At 38.4% G+C, this 23,889-nt stretch overlaps 1 protein-coding gene across 1 annotated transcript in view; it reads right to left on the bottom strand.

The window, feature by feature from the left end:
* The window catches only part of NEK7 (NIMA-related kinase 7), a 100,039-nt gene that overhangs the window by 72,510 nt on the left and 3,640 nt on the right, over positions 1-23,889 (bottom strand). The window contains exons 2-3 of the mRNA XM_008579421.1: positions 20,792-20,876; positions 3,075-3,215 (exon numbers count right to left, since the gene is read on the bottom strand). Of these exons, the coding sequence (XP_008577643.1) occupies positions 3,075-3,215; positions 20,792-20,848 (198 nt within the window). The 5' untranslated portion in view covers positions 20,849-20,876. The remainder of the gene's footprint in view (positions 1-3,074; positions 3,216-20,791; positions 20,877-23,889) is intronic.

Below are 23,889 nucleotides of genomic sequence, written 5' to 3'. Positions count from 1 at the left end.
TTGAGACAGTAACGTAGCCTTAACGCAATGGGTTGTGAGAAGAAATTCAGTATCCGATTCTTGAGAAATTCTTTGAAGAGCTGGGTTAGGATTCTTCAGGAAGAAAAATTTTAAATCAATTTTTTATTTAAAGCTTCAGAGATGACTTTTTTTTTTAAAGGAAGAACCATGGGCTTTCCTGTTCAGCACAAGTGTGATACATCACAAGAATCAATTAAATGTCTGAAATGCAAATTTGATTATCACAAAGGTTTAAGACATTGTTCCCTAATAAAATAAGCTGAGAAGGTCTTTACAACATCATATCTCTCTTGTATATAAAAGTTGTGTGTAAACTAGAAGATGCCACAATATCAACACTTAAACAGACAGGAATGACATAATCCAAAAGCATAAACTTTAACTTCCCACAGCAGTTGAGGTCTTTCACGGGGGCAGTCAGAGCGGGTCATCTTACTAATGCTGAACGGAAATGCAATCATGCAAAGTAACTCGAACACGGCCCATTCAAACTTCCAGTCGACAGAAAGGAAAAGGAGGCGAGTAGAAACAATCCTGATGGGACGAGGGGCATTCCAGCAATTCCTGGGAAGATTTGTATTACCTTTTAATTCCATTTTTCGGTGAACTTTTTAAGTATACTCATACTCTAAGAGACCTCAAAAGCTTTTTTCTTCCTCCCTCTATTCCTTCCTCCCTCCTTTCTTCCCTGTCTATATCTGACAAGGTTCTGCAATTAAAAAAATAATCACCAGAGACAGAACTGAGCCCTGTCTCTTTTCCACATTCAGGGAGCATCAGTGAGAAGGTGGAGAAGGAGCCAAGACGGCCTGGGGACCTCCAGGTGGCCGTCTCAGTCTGGATGGACTCACCCAGTCTCTACTGTCTGTGGCAAATGGGCAGCTATCTCCTCTCTCATCTATTCTGTATGTTGAGTTTGTAATTTTATTTTGAAAATAATACATTTTGAAGATTCACAATTGTTGAGGATCTACAGTGAATCCTTCCTTGTCTACTGTTCAGATTCCTCTGCCTAGTTCTGATGCTCTCCACAATCTGATCTCACATTTATAGCCTGGCTTACGTTCCAATTCCACCTACTTCAACAGCTCAAATTGACATCTCCATTCTGAGAACTTCTATTTAAATCAAGAATCCATGCCACAGGGTTTAACATTTAATTGTTCTAGACAGACTCTTTTTTCCACTTGAGGGCAAGAATAATACCACTAGTTTCTTTTTTATTTCCCTAAGTGCTCAGAGATACATAGTAGAAATTCAATACATTTTAAAAATGAATCAAAGAGCTCTTTTTGTAAGGTAATAATCATTCCAAAGCTCATCTGTTTCATAAACACTAATATGTGCATTATGCTTTCATAAGCTCTAAGTGGCATATTAGAAGACAGAAGGATGCAATTCATATATGCTGCTGGTAAAAAAGTAAACTCGTTCAACTCTGGAAAATAACTTGGCATTAACTTGTAGCACTCCCTGTGGTTCATTGCTTCCATTCTTAGGTGCAAATGAGAGAAAATTTTGCATGTGTATACCAGGAAAGGTACACAAAAAATATCTTAGAAGTATTGTTTACAATAGCAAACAACTGTAAACAACCTAAACAGCAAGCAACAAGAACAGCAGTGAAAATAATAAACTACAGCCTCATGCACCAACATGGATTAATTGCTCAAACATGATGCTATGTGAATAAAGCAAGCTGTAGATATATACATATTTGTATTAATATATATATATATATATTTAAAATGCTTCATTTATATAAAGTTCAAACTACGCAAGAGTAGTAAACAATAGATTTTATTTTAGAAATTCATACAGATGTAGGAAAAACTACAATGAAAAACCAAGGAGTGATAAATACTAAGTTCAGGATACAGTAACCCCTGAGGAAGAGAATGGCAGACACAAGTGAAAAAATATTTTTATTGTTTATTTCTTAAGCTGGTTTGTGGATATCAGAGTATCTCTATTATTGTTTCTATCTAACGCATATATCATGTAAAATCTTTCATAAATATCTAATATTTCATTATTTAAACGTAAATGAAAACTATTCATCTCTCTAATAGCTGTTGCAAGTACACTGATCACATTCAGAAGTTTAAAAAAAAAAAAAGAGAGAGAGAAAATTTAGGTTCCACAGGTCTCTGCATAGAAAAGATATCAGGGCTGCACAGCAAAACAGGAAGTCTATGGCAGGTGCAAACAATAACTACCTTAACTTAAGAAGAGAAGTGAAACTGTAGGATGCCATACATACTGTAAGGCAGAAAAACAAGTACTTTCTAGGCCAGAGGATCTCATTAAGGCAAATGAGACTCTCAGGGCTCTGGTAAGTAAGTGTTCCAGAGTAGTTCAGTGGGACTAGAACACCAGGGTTTAGAGCAGGACTTGGTAAGAGGAGCTGGAACACAATAAATGAATTCAAGAAAGAAAGACAGAAAAAATTCCAGATTAGAGAGCAAAACTGATTCCAGAATGATACAAATACAATATGGAGATCTTAAGTCAGATGTCAATTCTGTAATTTTATGTACCTCATTTTTTAAAATTTCCAAGTAAATAAAGTTCACTTCATTTTCCTTTCATTTATGGCTGGTGTAATTTGACTACCGATGTAGGTTGACTACCACTTATTACCTTCAGGCAATACATTTTGTGAATCTTGTTTCCTCTTATGATGCCTATAGCTGCAGAACTTTAGCTGAGGATTCTACATCTAGTTAAATGTCCAGTTCGAAGTAATGGTGATAACACAACTCTGCCTCTTAAAGTCTAGAGTTGTGAAAGCTTTTTCCAGGTTCACTCCAGTCATTATTGAATATGGGCGAACAATACCAGCTAAATTTTTAAAGCCTAAAAGTAATGTTAAAACTAAAAGTTAATTTCTACTCTGTACTACACTCAATTCCAGCTTTTAAAACTCAATTCTCATTCTTTCCCAGCACTCTCAATTTAAAGCCATCATTACCCAATCACTGAGGACATATTTTTCTCTATTATTCACATAGCATAATTTTACACTAATTTATTAATTAAAATCATCTTACCTGCACTTTTTTTAAAGCTACTGGTACTCCATCCAAGAGACAGGCTGCTCTATAGACTTCACTAAATTGTCCACGACCAATTTTCTTTTCTATTCGAAAGTTGGCTAATGTATTATAGCCCATATCTGGTCGTAAGGCCTTCTGTAATTAAAAACATAAGAAAAATTTTCAGTCACACAATATACACACAATACACACAATCATTGACCATTTCACAGAAGGAGGTGATACCTCTGGTAAGTTTGCAGACATCCATTCATTCAACAAATATTTATTGAACATCTACTCATGCCGAGCACTGTTCTCACACTGAAGTTACAGACAATAATCCCAGTATGTGAGGAACTTACATTCTAGTGAAGGAAAAAGATAATAATGTAAATATAAAAAAATATATATATAGTACTGAGATAGCCAAGGATGAAAAGAAAGAATAAGTCAAGAAGAGAGATATGGGGACAAGAAGGATTTTAAAATTTTAGATAGCAACTCCCTGTAACTTGTCTTTAGTTCACAGAATATAAATTTGCTCATCCAATCTAGTATTTCTCTATTTCTTTTCTTTTTCAAAGAATGTTTGAGTTGAAATGGACCTTTGATATATTTAGTTCAATCTGTTAACTAATGCACGAAACACTTCTTAACTTTCTGACAGTTCTGTCAAATGGCTAGAAGAGAGAAGGTTAAATGTTTTCATCCCAAAGAAAGGATAAATTTGGGGATGATGAATTTGCTAATTACCCTGATTTGATCACTACACATTGTATACCTGTATTGAAATATAACTCCGTATCCCATAACTATATACAATCAATATGTTTCAATTAAAAAACAAATTTTAAAAAACAAAAACCAAAAAATTTTCTGACAGTTATTCAACTTGTGCAAAAGTGTTTCCAGTGGTGGGGAGTTCACCACCACATCTTTACATTTTTTAACAATACATTTTGTTGTTGGTGGTGGAAAAGTCATTTCTTTCTCTACGAATATTACTTGGTACTTACTACATGCCAGACACTGTGCTAGCTCCTAGAGAAACAGATGCATCAGAAACGTGTTCTGCTCTCAAACAGCTTACCCAAATACACAGAAAAGGCTCTTCACTGTGCTGTGGGAGAAGGAAACATAGGGCACTGGGGTGGGGAGTGGCAGTGGACACAGTCGTCATCCCTATTAAGGCTACCCACCCATCGTGCTAGTGCTTTTGTTCCTCTGTTTGTTCACGGACTCATTCACTCAGTCATTTGTTATAGGGGTCAGTCCACTAGCATCAGACACTGTCTATTGCTGAGGTTACAACCTACACACAAGGAATACTGCCTTTCATGATCCCACGGCACACATTTTAGCATCTCTTCCTATATAAAATATAACAAAATAGTCTGTTTTATCTATCTTATGCCTTATATATTCTCTTGTTTGGCTAAACATGCCTGGGCCTTTTCACGGTTCCTGGGTTATTGAAAAGTACACTCTTCTAAACCTTCTCCACTCTCCTCACACCACGGTATCCCCTCTACTCTTGAGCCAACTTCACACAAACATGACATTCCTGTGGGGCCCAAGTAGTGTGCCCTCTAATGCAACTGAATATTAAAGATCTATTAATGGATTCAAAGATGGCGCTGGTTCGTAAACACATTACATTAACCTTGAACTCTAAGGCCTTCAAATAAAGCTTTGTTAAGGCTGATAACCCCATGTCCTGGACTTATGCAGAAGGCTATTTTGATATATCGGCAGTACTTGACATTAACCCTCAGCACATTTTATTTTGTTAATTTCAGTACATCTATCATGCGTGCTAACAAGAACTGTAAAATTCTGCTAAGGATTCAATGTAATTCAAAACCAGTGTCCCTCAAAATGAGAAAAAAATGAGTAATAATTTGTTATTGTACATTGCTTTTCTTCTTCTGAAAGTCTAAAATATTGTTAAGAAAAATACCACTCTTTTCTTCAAAATATACAAAACAGCCAGAATACAAGAAATTTCACAAACTCATTTCATAAATATTGGACCATAAAGTAATTGTTATGACAATAAAACATTAAGAAAAACAACTTCTGCTATAATAGAAGGTTCTATTTGATGTTTACAACTTAGCAGGCACTATATATTAGGAGTTTATATGCCGTCTAATTCAATTCTCATGAAAATCTTATAACGAAGGTGGTATTAAACCAAACCTATGTCTAGCTGATTCCCAAGTATAGCCTATGCTATATTGCCATGGTTACTAAGCAGTCACCTACAATATGACCCAACATTACGGGACCTTACGTGATCATTCACAGATATTTTCAATTTCAAGTCTTTTGATTAAAAAAAAAAAGAAAAAAAAAACTGGGAATATAGAAACATGTTAAAAATGAAAATGAAAAAGTATACCATAGAAAAGAAAAATAAAGCCAAAATGAAATTTTCAAATAAAGGGAGATAACTTGCCATGCTGTTCATTTGTAAGAAGATTTCTTTGTGTAGTCACTGAATTTATAATTGTCACTGAGACAAAATGGCATATATTTAACAAAGGAAATCACAAAGTACCACTTCTTAGATATATTCAATGGATACTAGCAACTTTTTAAGTTTTTTTAGCTTTAAATAAAGGATTTGTTTAAAAAAGGAGAGATTTTTAAAAATTACCTATGCTTTTCTAAGCAATTTTTTTAATCCTACACACTAGGATAATCAATAACATCTAAGAAAGAGAATTCCTTCTTTCTCTTGAAGACGTGTCAATTGTAGCAGTAAAATATAGCTTCATCATTGGGAACACTATCATACAATCCTTAATCTTTAAATTTGACTGGGAATTCCATCTTCTGTCTGCACAATAACTTGACAAATATTAGCGTGAACTGCTAAGGCAGTGTGACAACCGCATGCTGAGAGCAAAGTCTCACTAATGTGTTTTGGCATGCAGGTTTGTAATCACACATTTACATATGCAATGACCTACATTTGCATGTCAGATCACACACTGTCTTGGTTTATTAAGACTGGGCACCTCCCTGTGCTCCGCGGCCAGAGTGTGGTGAGAGAGGGCCAGAGGGTGGTGTTTTTTGGCAGTTGAGGGATGAACTGCCACCAAGGATTAGGTTGACATGGCCTGAGCATTAGACACTTCATTAGACATAATCTGTTTAACAGTGGGCAGTGTATGTAAACTTCACAGCCCATTTGCGGCACCTTTTCCCCCCATGGCCTTTCTTCAAAGGGCAGTGTGGGTGAGTGACAGCTTGTCTCATCTGCTCCCATGTCCTGTCACCCAACGTTGATGTGGAGAGCTGACATGAGAAGGAGCATAACTGCACATCTCCAACCACCCTTGGGTCTCTTTTCCACACTGCAATTTGTATAAAAATAAGCTTGTGTAGGATGAGGCCTCCTTTAGGAGATCATCAGGCGGGTAATACGTATACTTCAGTAACAATTATATTACGTTGTATTCGATGCCACGCTTCATTTTGATGAGTTACATCTCACTGTAGGTAGCATTATATTAGGAGCTTTATAAAAGATGGTATCGTCAAATGGGCTCCCACTCAAAGAACTATTTTTAGGGAAGAGCTATATTCTTTTTCTTTGAATGATGTCCAATTTCCCATTTTTTTTAAGTTTAGCATCTTGAGTTATACTGGGAATAAAATAACTCAGGAAAACAATGAGATTCAAATAACTATGAAATATAAACCTAACAAAATCAGTTCAGCTGACTGCTGTTCTCAATTTGAAGTGTAAACAGAGTCTCGGTCTCTTCCAGTTCCTTAATGACCAGAGTATTATTCTACGCTACACAAAATGGCTTTTGGATTTAAGATGAGTCTCTTAAAGCACCTTCAGCTTTTGTGACAGTAAAAACCTACTTTGTTTCCTGTGCTATAAAATGAGGGTAATGATGCCTTACTGATGACAGAAAGCTTATAAAGTCACTTTTTCACCGAGCCACTGGCCGCGCCATCTACTCCCCAGGTGCAGCATGAGCTTTGTTTGCTCTCTCCATGGCACGGCATCTGCTGGTTCTCATGCCTTCTGAATAACTTCTTTCACACCTGGCAAACCACAACGCCTGTCTGGAACTCAGCTCCACTGTCAGCTCTTCTAAGGAATCCTCTTCAGCTCACTCAATAGCTGCACTGGCTCCTGCCTCTGTCTTCCACAGCAATTAACAGCAGTCATTCAACTCCATAAAGAGTTGTACAAACTCAGGCACTGTGCTAGGTTCTGGATCACACTGTCTTTTGGTTATTTGTTTATACATATAGATTTCTCCCTCCGTACATTGAGTTTCTCAAAGGAAGAGACCAAGTTTCTTTTTAGCTTTGTATCCAGATGCTATGAAACAGACAACAAAAATTTACTAAGTGAATGTATTTGAGATAACTTAATAAATGTAAAAGGTTTTGAATATACAGGGCATGACTGAAACTGGCGATAGGCTGTAAGTAGAATCTAGTAGAGGAGAGGAATAGTGTAGGGCAAAGAACACTGGACCTACAAAGCAAGGCAACTGCCTTCTGCCTCTAAAAACTTCCCAACGGGTGAACTCAGGAAATTCTCTTAATCCCCACTATTAAAGGAGACTTTAAATCACGGTCCCTGTTAAAGCAACAGGGGAAATACTGAACATCGTGCTTCAAAGTGATCTTGTTCCAAAGCCTTATCTAGGCATGGTTTTACAAAAGAATCCACCACATTCCCATAAAGCCCAATAGAAAAGGCACAGGTTCTGGAGCAAGGTCTGGGCTCAAATCCCAGTTTTTGCGCTCAGTATCTTCCTGAGTTGGGCAAGCCACCCAAACCTGTTTTCTGCTTCTGTAAAGCAAGGATCAGCCTACCTCAAAGAACTGTGTCTGAATGAGATAATAAATATGAAGCACTAGGACAGAGCCAAGCACATAGCAAATGCTCAATAACATTTAAGACTTTCCCTTCCACAGAGTGCCAGCAGTAACAACGTTCCAACACCCCACACTCACGACGGGGCTCTGTGTTGGTTGGTCCTCCTTCATGTGCTCCAGTTTTCAATACTAAAATTCATTAGTTCTCACTTCCATTTCCTTTTCTAATCCCTCTTTCTCTGGGCCACAAATGGAGTCTGAGTCTCTTGCTAGATTTCCCACAGCATACTTAGTAAGAGTTCTAAGTACTGCCCGGTCCTGGGAGCTGTCTTCCAACTGGGATAGCCCATTTATCATGTGGATTATCTTCCTGACTCATCAATGGAAATAGCCTATCCCCTTAATTATAAAGCTATTTGAGTGACAACATAGCACAGTCGACCCTCCATATCATTAGGTTCTGCATCTGTGGATTCAACCAACTGCGGATGGGAAATGTTAGGGGGAAAAAAGTGTCTGTACTGAACACGTACAGACTTTTTTTCTTGTTGTTATTCCCTAAACAATACAGTATAACAACTATTTACATAGCATTTACATTGTATTAGGTACTGTAAATAATCTAGAGATGGTTTAAAACGTACACAAGGATGTGCATAGGTTATATGCAAATACTATGCCATTTTATATCAGGGACTTGAGCATCTTCAAATTTTGTTATCCTTGGGAGGTCCTGGAACCAATTCCCCACAGATACCAGGGACAACTGTATATCTAACTATATTCATACTGTCCAAAGTCCTTTTAATAATTATTGGGGTGGGGGGGTATGTTTTAATACATGAAACCATGTTTGGTGGCAGTTAGGTTTTCTGGTTGGAACACACTTAAAGTTAAAAAATCAAAAACTAAAGAGCAGAATAACTGGTCCAAGGCCCATAAACCCTATGGGTTTGAAACTGCATGCTCTCTGTGACAAATGAAAACTGAGAGAGCACATGGCTAACAGGCACACAACATCTTTTAAAATTACTAAATAAAGATTATATACCCCATGTCAGTATTTTCAAACAGATTCACTTTTGGAAGTTTCAAAATATAAGTAACATGGACAACATAAATACAAGTGTACTTAGGTAGTTCTTAAATATTTTATTTCTTAATTACTAACTACTATCATCCACAACTCCTCACTTAATGGGACTAATTAAACTAATCTTAGAAGGATTTATATTACATTTTTGTGGTAAATTATTAAGTTTAGGCACTTGAGATATCCAAATCTACACACTAACAGGCCATATTATGAAAGTATTCTGAGGACTCAGAAACTTAAAATCAATTTTCAAAATCACATATGACAACTGAGGAATCAAATCCCAGAGTGAATGATAACACCTTAAATGTTCTGGGGTCTTATTAATGAATCTCTTGTTGATCTGAGTGAACTCTAGATACATAACATCAGATCTTCCTAACTAATTGGAATTATTCTACATGCCAGTCTGTGTTTACTGTACTTCCTTCACATAAATACTTTTCATTTTAAAATAAAATTTATTCTGTGTGCCACTGGCTCTTTTTCTCACAGGTGCAGACTCCTTACACAATTAATAATTTCCTAGAACTAAATTAATTTCTTTAACCTGCTCTAAATTTGAAGGCAAGGGCATTCACTGAGCAATAAGATAATTCAGGATAACATCAGGATAATAATTCTCTCTGGGGAAATAAGAAGAGTCACAGCATGAACTTGACAGACTCCCCAGAGAGAAAATTATGGCATGATAATTCCTAGAGGTACCGTTATCAATGATTTAATGTACAAGCCAATATTAATTATAATATTTAACACCATTAATAAGATTTTCATTGTTATTGTAAATTCATATCTTATAGTGATATTCACATTATCACTTAAATAAATGACTTTATTTTTTATATTTATATTGTTGAATTTCTCCAAAATTTAAAAGTTACAAAATTTTAAGATGTCTTTAAATTTTATTTAGCAATAAAGCTCATGCTGTGATCTTTTATCTTTAAGAAGATGTTACCCACTTCCAAACTACACCTACCAGAATATCCTTTCCAACAATATCTAACATAACTCTGTCGTATAGTATTTTCTACAGACCTCACTGGAAACCAAAAAAGACAAACAAACATACAAAAAAATACATGTGCCAGCAAGGCCTAATTATTTGTGCTTCTACCCATTTAAAAAATTATTTCCTTAAAATTTCTTTATTCCAAAAGTAACCAATTTCTAAATATTCCTAAGTGTCAGAGACTTACACTTACAGTTTAAACAATATGCCCTTAATCATTATAACTGGCTTTTTATCAAACAAAAGAGGAAATTCACTGTAGCATAAGAAAAATGAGTGAATAAATATAACCAATTATCTACTTAAACATTTACAAGACCCTGGTATTTATAGCATTTAATTATCATTAATTATATTAATCAGCATAAAAATTACTATATCCAAAATAATGAAACCAGGGCCGAGCCCATGGCGCACTCGGGAGAGTGCGGCGCTGGGAGCACAGCAGCACTCCCGCCGCGGGTTCGGATCCTATATAGGGATGACCAGTGTGCTCACAGCGCTCACTGGCTGAGCGCGGTGCGGCCGGTCTCAAAAAGGACAAAAATAAATAAATAATGAAACCAAAAATACTGACTCTCCTAGGTTATCACAAACAGGATAAATAATGACATAGATACTCCCATGTCCTCCACTTCCCCATGAACACCAGCTACACCTGGTAAATTAAATACAAAGAGAAAAAGCCTCTTCCCGAAAGAGAGACAGAGAAAGACAGAGAGAATAGAGGTTTTTAAAAAATTTTATTCATTTATTCCACAAATATTGATGGAAGAGTTAAAAATAAACAAAACATAAAGACAATAAACAAATACATAATAGCATGTAATATTTATTCACCATATTTAAGTACTATGCAGAGAAATAAAATAGGGTGATGTGATAGAAAATGAGCACATGGTTTTTCTTTAGATTGGGTAACTTACAGACGATCTTGCTTGAAGATGTAACATTTACACTGAGATTAAAAGACAAGAAGGGGGCCGGCCCGGTGGCGTGCTGCTATAGTGCGCCGCTTGGGAAGCGCAGTGGCGCTCCCGCCGAGGGTTCGGATCCCACATACAGACCGCCGGTCACTGGCTGAGCGAGGGGCGGGAGCAACACCGAGGGTTGCAATCCCGTTGCCGGTCCCGGTCCGGTACGGGGGCAACACTGAGGGTTGCGATCCGTTGCCGGACACGGAAAAAGACAAAAAGGAAAAAAAAAAAAAAAGACAAGAAGGAAAGGGAAGAGCAGCCATTGCAGAAAGAACGGCTGTAGAAAATGTCTTAAGGAAGAAATGAGCTTGATGTGTTCAAGAAACAGCAAAAAGGACACTGTGGCTGGAGTACGGTGGGCAAGGGACCGTGGTGAGAGATGAGGTTAAAGAGGTAAGCACGGACAAAACCACACAGTGCTTTGACAGCAAGAGTAAACGAGCAGTTTGGGTGTTAAGCAGGGGAGTGCTGTACTATGTTCTGATATACATTTTACAAAGATAAGTAAAGATGCTTCTCAGAGAAGGAACTGGGAAGGGGAATGCGTAGAGCACGAGTGGAAGCAAGAAGACTTGACAGAGGTAATGGGCGTGGCCTGAGGAGTTACAGCAAGATCAGAACGTGGTTTTGAGGTAGAGTCAGAAGACTTGCCAATGAACTGAATACGAGGAGTGCGGGACAGAGAGAAATCAAGGATGACTCAGATTTTCAGCTTAAGTATCTGGATGGATAGTGATACCATTTGCTGGGATAAATAAGGTTAAAGGAGAAACCACTTGGGCAAAAGGTTGGTAATAAAAATGTAATAAAGGACATAATATAATATTTAAAAAAGCAATGGGCAGAGAAATCTGTGCAAGACAATTATTGGCAGCATGTTGTCACTGCTGTCATCATCATCATCACCGACATTCGATGAGTGCTAACTACGTGCCAAGCACCCTACTGAAAGCTCATATCAACTTTACGAGGCAAAACTATTATTCTTCTCCTTTATCAATAAGAAAACTTGGGCTTACAGATGTTAAATAACTTGCCCTCGATTACGTAGCTAGGAAGTAGGGGAACCAAGAATTGACCCTAGGCAATGTGACCTCAGAGCTCTAAACTACCAAGCCAGACAGCATCCTCCTGTTCCCTTCCACTCCTCTACACATTCCTCCCCACCAATGCTGGTCCTCCACAGCGTATCATCCTCAGCCTCCTCCTCCATTCCCTAGTACTCTTACACTGAATGAGATTTAGTAAAGAAAGAAAAAGGACACATATGTTGCAACTTATTCTATATAAATGTGACTAAAATAAGGAATGTTTATCAAAATCCCTACATTTGAGAAGTTTGTTTTATAAATATTTAGTGAGAAAGGTGCGTGAGACATAACCATAATAAATGTGACTAAAATAAGGAATGTTTATCAAAATCCCTACATTTGAGAAGTTTGTTTTATATTTAGTGAGAAAGGTGCGTGAGACATAACCATAATCACATGACACGACCATAATATTCACATAATGATATAAAGGAAGACCAAATATAAAGGTACCCTAAATGTAAAATAATGCCGCTGGCTTCTAACAAACAGGTTAGCATGGATATACTCAACGATGCTCTTCAAAACGGCTACCACGGAAAGCTATGGTCTTACTCCAGGAAGGCTTCCACTATGGAAAATATGCTTGAAACTCCTCCTTTAGAATTGTAATCAGAGCTAGTGAACTGTATGAAAATTATTGGTCTCATTGAAGAACATATCTCATTTTGGTCAGAAAAAAGAATACCAAGACTATTTACCTTATTTACCAAGTAAATACTTGGCTCCAAAGAATATCGGAATATTTTGAAATATTAAATTCACCCTCAAAAATAGAATGAGTTTGTCATTGTGATTATAAAAACTATATTTCAAGCTTTAAATTCAGTATCAAATAAAGCTGGAAAACTATTTTGATTAACGTCAGCCTCATCTTTGCCCACATCACTCTGAACAGATTTTTGAAATAGATATTTCTGAGAGCAGACAAGAGAATCCTTACTGTGTTCTCATTCTTTTCAAAATCATCTAAATTTCTTAAGGCATTTCCTTTCAAATATGAGGAGCTTTCACTCCTAAGTATGTAAATATGAGCAATCAATCTAAATTCAAAGATAACTCAAACATACTTTAAATATCATGAAATCGTTTCTCCTTTGAAAGCTTTCTCATTAGTATTCTATGCCACAGTCTTTTCCTAAAATAACTCTGAAGTAACTGAAATCCACATAAAATAACTTAGTATAGTTATTTTATGATAATATGATCATAAAACTGATCAATATTTAGCTGAAGAGACAGAAATTAGATTAGCTTTCAGTTAGAGATTACTTGCACATTCAACAAACATTTATTGATTAGCCTTTATTGTAGTGCTCACTGATATACAAAAGTGAGCAATGTACTGCTAGTATAGTGCACTCTTATATATTAGAAGCATACTTAGTGTAATGAACCATCCATAATCACTATTTTTCTCAGAGTAATCTCTTCATTGTCTTCCAAATTATATATTTCCTTTACTATAGTATTTTCCTTAGGATCTCTATCATGAAACCACTTTTGTAGGTAATATACATTATAATGAACCTTTATGCTTATTATGTTCCATTAGTGACTAAATCTCCTTGAATACCACCTGAGACTATCACCTTACCACTTTAGATTTGGAGATGAAAGAAATCAAGATATGGCTGAATATGAGTCCAAAACAGAGAACAGCACAAAATGCAGCTGGAAAAGTAAAAGGAGATCAGATGATGCAGTCTTCTAAATCATATAAAGAAATGTAGAATTCATCCTAAAATCAATAAGAAGCCAAAAATAATAAGAAAAGGAGTATAATAAAATGTATAGTTTAGAAAGATGACTCATCCTGCCATGTAGAGAATGAACTAGAAATGGCAAAATGAGAGGTACAGAGACCAGTTACAAAGCTGTTGCAGTAATCCAGGCATAAAGTGACAATAATCTAAACTAGAGCCATTATAGTCAGAATCTGCAAAATTAGCAGATTCAGTAGCTACTTAGGATAAAATCAAGAGAATGTGGAAATTGCCTAAACATGAGTTGTGAGATTCCCTTGTTTCTAGTTTGGGCAACTAGATAGATGGTAATAATAATTACAAGCGAAAGTGCAATTTGGGGTAGAGTATAATAAATTTCATGTTGAAGACAGAGTTTGAGGTACCTATAAAAAACAGCGAGTCACAGTGATTGGGGAGATAAGACTGGCCCAGTAACGTATGAGGAGCTTTCTCAGTGAAAGCTAAAGAAGAACTGGCTTGGAGTCAGACAAACCAGGGTCAAATTCCAACTCCACCACTTACTAGCTATGCGACCGTGAGCAAGTTATTTAGCCTGAGCCTCAGACTCCTCATTTGTAACGTGTGAAAAATAATACCTTATATAGTTTCTGTTAGGATTAAATGAGACAACATATTTGAAATGCTAAGCACAGAGTGGGTGAGTTAGAAGAACTCAATCATCAGTAGGTACGGGTCATAGTAGCAGCAGTACCACTACCTAGGATGAAGGTGACTTGAGAGTGAGCCAGGTGGTCAGGTTTTCAACTAATGTGAAGGATAATCAGGAGGTCAGAAGATAGTTGCAATAAAGAAGGTAAAAGTCCTTCAGCTGGATGGCACAAGCCAAAAATCTAGGGTTCCCCACCCCGAGAAAAACAAGTAGTGGCCTAGAAGAGACATTGTGGATGGAGAAGGTTCCTGCTCCTACCTCCTGACTCCTGTGGTATCATAAAGACAGAATAAGTAGCCTCCACTTGAGGGAGTTAGAGGGGAAGCAGTGCCCTAGGGGAAGGAGGTGTGTTCCAGATAAAGCTAGGAGTTGTGGTGGCCGGGGGCGGGGGAATTCAATAAGAAATGGAGGAAGGGGAAAAAAAAAAAAAAGAAATGGAAGATATAGGTGGATACATGTATAATTAAAAAAGAAAATCTGAAGATATTTATATATTTTAATATTCACTTAAAAGGTGTTGCTTGAAAGAAAGAGGATGAACGAGTTGAAACCAAGTTTGCATTCATTCAAAAAATATGTATTGTAAGCCTACTATGTGTACCATTCTGGGGGCTCAGGATAGAGTTTATATCCTGAGAGAAGAAAAATAATGAACAAAATAAAAGGTGACAAGTTGATACACTATATGGAGAAAAATATAGCAGGGAAGCCATAGTGCGTGGGTGGGAAGGTTCAATTTTCATTGAGTGATCAAACCAGGTGATATTTAAATATATACTTGAAGAAAATGAGGGAGCAAGCCTTTAGGAAACTACTGAAAGGTTTTAAACGGACATGATTTAACTGAAATTTTATTGGGGTCACTGACTGCAGTGCTAGGGGCAAGGGTAATGCAGAGACCAATTAGGAAGCTATTGCTATAAGACAGGTAAAAAATTAAAGTAACTTCGACCAGCGTGGTAGCAGTGGAAGAGGTAAGAAGTGTTCCAATCTAAATATATTTTGAAGATAGAGACCATGGCATCTCCTAACTTTAGATATGAGATGAGAGAAACAAGAGAAAGTCAGGGATGGCTCTAAGAGTTTCAGCCTCAGCAACTGGGAGGACAGACTTGCTACTAACCGAGATAAAGAAAACTGTGGGAGAACAATGTGGGGGAAATATTTATAGTTTGGTTTCGGACACATTAGTTCTGAGACATGCAAACTTCATGTCGAGTAGGCAATTATATATATGAATTTGGAATTCAGGGCAGAGGTCCAGGTTGAGAAATATTTGAGAGCCACCGACATAGAATCATGATCCTGGAAGAAATCAAGAAGTAATAAAGGGTAAAAGTAGAGAAGAAGTATAAGAACTGAGTACCGGGGCTCGCCACTATAAACAGGTTCAGGAGGTGATGAGAAATCAACAAAGGAGGGACCAATGAGACAAGAGAAAAACAAGATTCCTGGAAATCAAGTACAGAATAGAAAGAATCTGATCAAGTCTATCAAATGCAGCTAAATAAGACGAGGCCTGAGAACTAACCACTGGATTGAGTAACACTAGGTAACTGGGACTCTCGAGAAGAGCAGATTAGGTGGCATAGTGGGGGAGAAAGCTTACCTGGAGCAGATGTGAGAGAGAAAGAAGAAATGGGAGACAGAACTATGCAGAAATCATTCCAGAAATTTTGCTGTAAAAGGGAACAGACAAATAAGTTAACAGCTAGAGGGAAGAGTAATTTCAAAGGCTGTTAGCTGTTGACTACTTTTTCTTTGGTCTGGTTTTATAGGAGAAACAATAGCACAGAAGTATGCTAATAGGAAGGACCTGGTAGAGGGGCTAAAGTGAGCAGGGGACGGAGGTGGGATCTAGTGCTCATGACAGGGTTGGCAACAACAGAAAAGGCAGACGCCACGAGCAGAGTCGGGGAGGGGGACGCCCAGCCACGGGCAGACGCCACGAGCAGAGTCGGGGAGGGGGCCGCCCAACCACGGGAGGACAACACGGGCAGAGTCGGGGAGGGGGACGCCCAGCCACGGGAGGATGACACGAGCAGAGTCGGGGAGGGGGACGCCCGGCCACGGGAGGACACCACGGGCAGAGTCGGGGAGGGGGACGCCCAACCACGGGAGGACGCCACGGGCAGAGTCGGGGAGGGGGACGCCCGGCCACGGGCGGACGCCACGGGCAGAGTCGGGGAGGGGGACGCCCGGCCACGGGCGGACGCCACGGGCAGAGTCGGGGAGGGGGACGCCCGGCCACGGGCGGACGCCACGGGCAGAGTCGGGGAGGGGGACGCCCGGCCACGGGCGGACGCCACGGGCAGAGTCGGGGAGGGGGACGCCCGGCCACGGGCGGACGCCACGGGCAGAGTCGGGGAGGGGGACGCCCGGCCACGGGCGGACGCCACGGGCAGAGTCGGGGAGGGGGACGCCCGGCCACGGGCGGACGCCACGGGCAGAGTCGGGGAGGGGGACGCCCGGCCACGGGCGGACGCCACGGGCAGAGTCGGGGAGGGGGACGCCCGGCCACGGGCGGACGCCACGGGCAGAGTCGGGGAGGGGGACGCCCACCATAGGAGTCTATGGAAGTTCTCTTCTGATTGCTTTAGTTTTTTCAGTGAAATTGGAGCAAGGGCATCGGGTGAGAGTGAGGATGGTGAAGGATATGTTGGGGGTTTGAGGAGAGAAAAGATATGAAGCAGGAAAAAAGATATTTGGGAGTGAGGACAGTGGGAGTAACTGGACTAAGGATTTGATTGCTGAGCAACATTGTGGTTCATGGCCATGAATTAACACTATGGCAAGAGTCTTCTTTCCTCAAAACTCTACTGCTCATTCTTTTGTATCTACATCGATAAAGTTATTCAATGAAATAAGTTATTATAAGAATGTAACATCTAAATTTCTATAAAGACTTCCAAAGTTAGAAGTTCCACTCAACTTCACAGTTACCTTGGCAAAAACAGTTTATCACAAGAAGCAAGTTGAATGACCCTTATTTCTCAAAGAAAGTAACTCTGGAAGATAAGCTAGAGAGAGAGGAAAATTAATATCATCATGTCCCAAAATCTTTCCCACTCAAGACTTCACTGGTGGCTACCTTCCTTCTAACCCACAATGAACCCTAATTACTACCCTAAACATGCTACAAGGTAAACTTCATCTCATCTCTTCATGCTCACTCTACAGAAAAGGCAAAATCATAAATGGACTGTAGTTTGCACTGCTTAATAGAGTCGATCCCACTGGCTGAGTGAGAAGACTTCAAAATAAGATTCTCATACTTTCCAAGCTATAAAAATAAGGAATGTCTGTTTTTCTACCAGTAGATCTGAGATGCCTTCCCTCTTTCACGGATAGCCAAAATATTACACAATTTTCAAATTTACAAAAAAAGAAAAGAAAAAGCATAACCTCTAATCATTATTACAATTAAAATTAATCCTCCCTCTATTAACTCCCAGAAATTCTTACAACTGCACTGTAATTATAATTGTTTTGTATTTCACTTTATGACTAAAAAAAGTGAATGTACCACAATCTTCTTCACTCAATGACCATAAATCAAAATACTCACAAAATGCTAGTTGTAAACTTCCATTGTTTAAAAGTAGCCTTACAGTAAAAAGTAAATATTTTAATATTTCTCTGTCACCACCTTTTATACAGTCTGAATTCATAATTTTTTAAAAAGCTATATAGGACAAGAATCTAGTCAATATATCCTTTCAGTACCTTCTAGACTGTAGTAGAAAGAATCAAGGAAGGAAGGTAAGAAGGAAAAAAGGAAAGCTGACAGAAAAAATTACCCTTAAGCTTAAGACAATAACGATAGTGCAAAAAACATTAATAAATCTCACATCCTAAAACGTTTAAAAAAAAAAAATAGTGTACTAAAAATGAATGAGACCACATATTATGCATTATGGGGTCAGGGTATTCATCTTGAAATAAGAAAAAAAAAAGGATATGTCAGGAATATACATCACTCATCATCATAACAGAGAACTGGTATTTGACACTTAGCTGACTTCCTTAGTTTTCTGCTTATGTCCAGATTTACATTACAAAAGTGAAAGAAGTCACTGGGCTAACCATATGTTGTCATATCACCCCCATTATTCAGGCCAATGGTGTGGAACCAAAACAAAAGAACGTTGTCAACCCTAAGCAGAGGCTGTCCTTTCCCAGTCTTTTAAAGTAATGCTACTGAGAACAGTAGCATTTTTCAAAGACCCAATAAGCAATAAAGCCTGTAAGCGCTTGTCAGGTTATCTTTCTTTCACTGTCTCACGCCGTCAGTCTGCACGCAGAGAGGGAGACAAATCCTTCTCCCTTCCCCCACTTGCCACAAGGCAGCTAGAACCTGGGATGACACTTGCCTATTCCAACAGGGAAAGAGGTGCACTCACACAGGAGCAGCAGCAGGAGGCATAAACGAAAGGAACCATGTGAAGAGACACGCAAAACCACTTCTGAAATTGTGGAGTTTACACTGTGTGCCAGCCCCGTGTCTCACAGGGACACAGCTACATTCGCTTTTACCTCCTACTGCCACTCCAGCCTTCTCTGGTTTTCTCCTTTAAAACACAGGGCAGTTCAAAACTGTGAATTTCAATATCATAACATGAACTACGTAATTTTTAGAGCGGTTCCTTTATCATCTTCACTAGAAACAATATGAAAGAACAGTGTCTGCTTGTGTGTGTAAAACTGGCACTAAGATATGTTTATATCTAATAAGTAGAGGTTGCTTATTATAATCTTGATAATACAATTTATGGCCATAACACAAAATATAGATGGTACATTTGAAAAACAATCTTGAAATTAAAATACTGGCTCTCCTTTAAGCACATGGGTCTCTTAAAACAGAGAATTCAGACAGGTATAACAAAGAAAAACAATGTAAAATTAAGTAGAGGGCTAATTTAAACGTTAATTTTGAATCGTCCCTGGTTGATTTCAATGACAAATTCTTACTGAGCCCCTGCCACATGTGAGAAATTGATGTGCCACAGGTACATAAGACACAGTCCTTTCCCTCAAAAAGATTTTAACCTAATAAAAGAGAGAAGGAAAAGGCCCATATTAAAAAAATTAATAAAACAGAAAGTGTCAGAAATGTCAGAAGAGAGATGCAAAGAATACATCACCAAGTTTCCAAGGAAAGATACAAGTACTGCACTCAGAAGATCAGACAGAGTTTCAAGGTAGAGATGGCATTTTAGACGGTCCTTGAACAATGAGCAGGATTTCAAAATTAGGAGCGGAAGACGGAAGGTGCAAGATGAGCAAGTCACAGAAACAGAAAAAATCGTGTTTTGAAGGCAGTGTTTTCTGAACTGTGCTTCTGGGAGAAGTCCACAGAAGCACTAAAAAGAAGGATTCCATAGACCAAGGAGTTTGGAAGACATCACACCTGTATCACTTCATCAAGATTCACAATGCACCTTAGCACAGGAAAGACACTGAAGAAGTACTGCCATAAAGCCACTCTCTACCCAGTGTCTCCCGAACCTATCTGACGACCACAGACCTCACTTGAAAGAACATTCATCAATTCCTCAAGCACTTTCAGAAATGTGAGTATCATCCAAGCAAAACTGGGACAACGTGGCAAGCACAGTATATCTGAGACACATGAGTATTGTAGAACGCCTCAAACACCAACCTGAGAAAGTCTTCATGAATTACAGCAATAACAATGAGGTAGTGCCCCACTTAGGCACACTGTTATTTTAAACATGTCCTACATTACATATTGAGCTTTATAAGGAACAATGGATTTCAACAGTGTGGACATTTTTTACTTAAACATTCTCTTTATTTCATTTTATGGTACGAGAAACAAGCAATGACATACGCTACTAATCAGAGAGAGAAAAGAGTAACGGAAGGCAGCTGTGGGCAAGGCGAGATCAGCCCACCAAGGCAGAGGCCGGTACAAAACACACAGGTACCCCCAAAACCCAGGCGCAGCCTCACCTCTTAGTTTTTTCTCCCTTCTCTAAGTCTAACATTAACCCTTAAAGCCTATTGGTCACATAAATAAAGTTAAAAGCTACTGCTGCCCTTTTGTTTTCATGTTTGTACATGAAAACTAAGCATTATAAAATAATATTTTAAAACAGACAATTCTGATTAAAACTTGGAAATTCAAAATTAGCCTTTTTGGGCTACTTTACTTCCTAAAGGAACTGTAAATGTACTATTTCCTTACTCACACATATTTAATATAGATATATACACTTATGACCACCTCAATTAGAATACATTACCTGTGGTTGGAACTGAGGAACAGGTGGCCCTTGCATTCCTTGTGATTGCTCATCCATTGTCTGAAGCAACAGGAACTTTAAAACTCTGCAAAAATATAAAGTTGAAATTTAAATAATGTAATCATTACTGATTCATGTCAGTCATGATATGCCTGGCACGTGCATTCAAATACTGGAGATTTACCTGATGTTTCAAAACTTATTCATTAAGATATCTGTCATTTGCTAAATCTAAGCTCTGTTCAGCTCACACAAATATTCACTGTCTCAACCATTTCTACTGCTCCAAAGTAGCATTATGTGCTTAGAACATCCTATCTCCAAGACGAAATTTTCTTTTCCATTCTGCCTTGTAGATCAAAGACACTTCCCTTTATCCTGCCCATGAGGAGAAGGTAACTCCCATGGAAAGCTCCCTATAATCGTGCTCAATATTTTACATCCCTAAAATGCACTGTATCTTCATATTCTAAAAGGATTAGTGCTTTCATTCTTTTGTCCAACTGTAATGCTTATTGTGATTTTTAGGTTTAAACTTAAAAGGCCAGTCCTCATATGAGAGTGTCTACTCTTTTATGCATGCTTTGTAATTATAAAACACTCATCCATTAATTCAGTAAACATAAGCTGATATGCCAGGTACCACAAAAGACTCAAGAATTGAAATATATATAAGACACAGCCCTTGCCCTCCAGGAGCTATTTTTGCACTGATTCTACTCAATGCCAAGTGTTTCTAGGTTCATTATTAATGTTTTACAACTAAAATCTTGTGAGTCAAAATTTAGAGTCCCTTTAAATGGGATTAACTGATAAACTAAAACACATCTTTGCTTTATTATACTCTTTATATCCTTTCTAAATTTTTCTTTATTTTAACATTTACTTGTACATATCTGTGGGGTACAGTGTGTCGTTTCAATAGTTGTATATACTGCACAATGATTCACTTAGAGCAGATAGCATAGTTATTATACTCCTTAAAAAGCAATAAAAATATTCTGGACATGGATCATTTGTATTGCACATATCTTCTTCCACCGTGTGACTTATCTTTTTAAAACCTTCCTAATGGTGTCTTTCAATTAACTAATGAAAATAAATTCATAATTTTAATGTAGTCTAATAAATCTTTTTCTTCATGATCAATTCTTTACATATTACTTATGAATTCTTTCCTGAAAGTGAAAAAATACAACTTTTTTCTATTCTCTCACACCACAATCAATATAGAAGACTTCTGAGACCAGTGACCAATTTTCGGGGGGGGGGGGGGGGGAAGTTCCCCACATATCAAGCAATTTGTTCTGCAGTGGATTCCTGCTTGGTTTCCTCTAATTCAATTAACACCATCTACCCAGAGGTAGCTCAGATCCCACAGGTTGAGGGTTCAGTCCCCAAGACTGCCCCCCACTTCAGATGTCAATCTCAAGCCCTAGGTTGTTTTACCTGTGCGTCTGGTCAACCAGCGGGGGGGGGGGGGGGGGGGGGGGGGAAGTTCCCCACATATCAAGCAATTTGTTCTGCAGTGGATTCCTGCTTGGTTTCCTCTAATTCAATTAACACCATCTACCCAGAGGTAGCTCAGATCCCACAGGTTGAGGGTTCAGTCCCCAAGACTGCCCCCCACTTCAGATGTCAATCTCAAGCCCTAGGTTGTTTTACCTGTGCGTCTGGTCAACCAGCTCTAAATTGGGGGGGGTGCCCACAACCCCTCCTTAGGTTCAATTAATTTGCTAGAGTGGTTCACAGAACTAAGGGAAACACTTATATTTACTGATTTATTATAAAGGATATTACGAAGGATACAAATGAAGAGATGCATAAGGGAAGGTATGGAGCTTGTATGTCCTCCCTGGTTGTACCACCCTCCAGGAACTTCCCCACATGTTCAGTTAACAGGAAGCTTTCTGAATTATGTCCTTTTGGATTTTTATGAAAGCTTCATTACGTAGGCATGATTCATGCATGGACAACTGTGTAGAAATGTAATTGGACAAAAAGGATACAATCTAATACTAATAGACTGAGTGGGGAAACCCAGCAAGGCCTGTCTTCTTGCTCTCCCAGTACAGCAATTCTTCTTCCAGGTCATACGGCAGGACCCTTTTTGAAATGGGGGTCTTATCACCTACAACCAGTCAAGTTAGACCAGAGAATTTCTTTACGGCCAGCTTTAGGACAGAAAGTCAGGGGAAGATTAGGTCTTGCCTTGGAGAGCCAGGAACCATGGACAAAACATATATATCTGTTACAAAAACACATATATGTGTATTGTAAGTTCTCTTATATTATTTTCTAATGTAAGATTTATTATTTTACCTATCATATTTAGATCTACAATCCACTTGGGATAAAATTTTTTGTATGATATAAGACAAAACCAATATTTGCTTTTCCTTATGGATATCCAATTGACCTCCAATCATATATTGAAAAAATTATCTTTTACCATAGTGCACTGCTGCTTTGTCATCTTTGTCATGTATTAAGTGACTCTGTGTGTGTCTCTATCTGTACTTTCTTTTCTGCTCTTTGTCTATGCTAATACCCATACATGGTCCCATACAACAGTCTAGTATGTGTATTAATGCTACTGTACATAATTACAGTATTAATTACTATGGCTATATTATGAAGTCTTGGTATCTGCTTAATTATATATCTGATTTTGATATAAATTTTAGAGTCTGCTTGTTTCAATAAAAAAAAAGACGGGATTTTGATAGGGATTACATTGATTCTATAGATCACTTTGAGGTGAACTGACATTTAATAACATTGGATCTTCAAATCCATGAACACAGGATATCATTTATTTTAGGTTGAATTTCTTTCAATAATGATTTTCAGTTTCAATATACTGGTCTTTCACCTTTTTTTCCCCCCCCAGATTATTTCCTTTTTTATATTTTCTTTTTTTTTTTTTTTTTTCGTCTTTTTCCGTGTCCGACAACAGATCTCCGCAACCCTCAGTGTCGCCCCCGCACCGGACCGGGACCGGCAACGGGATCACAGCCCTCAGCGCCGCTCCCACGCCTCACTCAGCCAGTGAGCGTGTACCGGTCTGTATGTGGGATCCGAAACCACGGCGGGAC

The sequence above is a fragment of the Galeopterus variegatus genome, unplaced genomic scaffold (genome assembly GCF_000696425.1).
Source record: "Galeopterus variegatus unplaced genomic scaffold, G_variegatus-3.0.2 Scaffold1882, whole genome shotgun sequence".
Lineage (NCBI taxonomy): Eukaryota > Metazoa > Chordata > Mammalia > Dermoptera > Cynocephalidae > Galeopterus > Galeopterus variegatus.
Note: the sequence above shows the minus strand (reverse complement) of the source record. Positions and strands in the feature narration are given on the sequence as shown.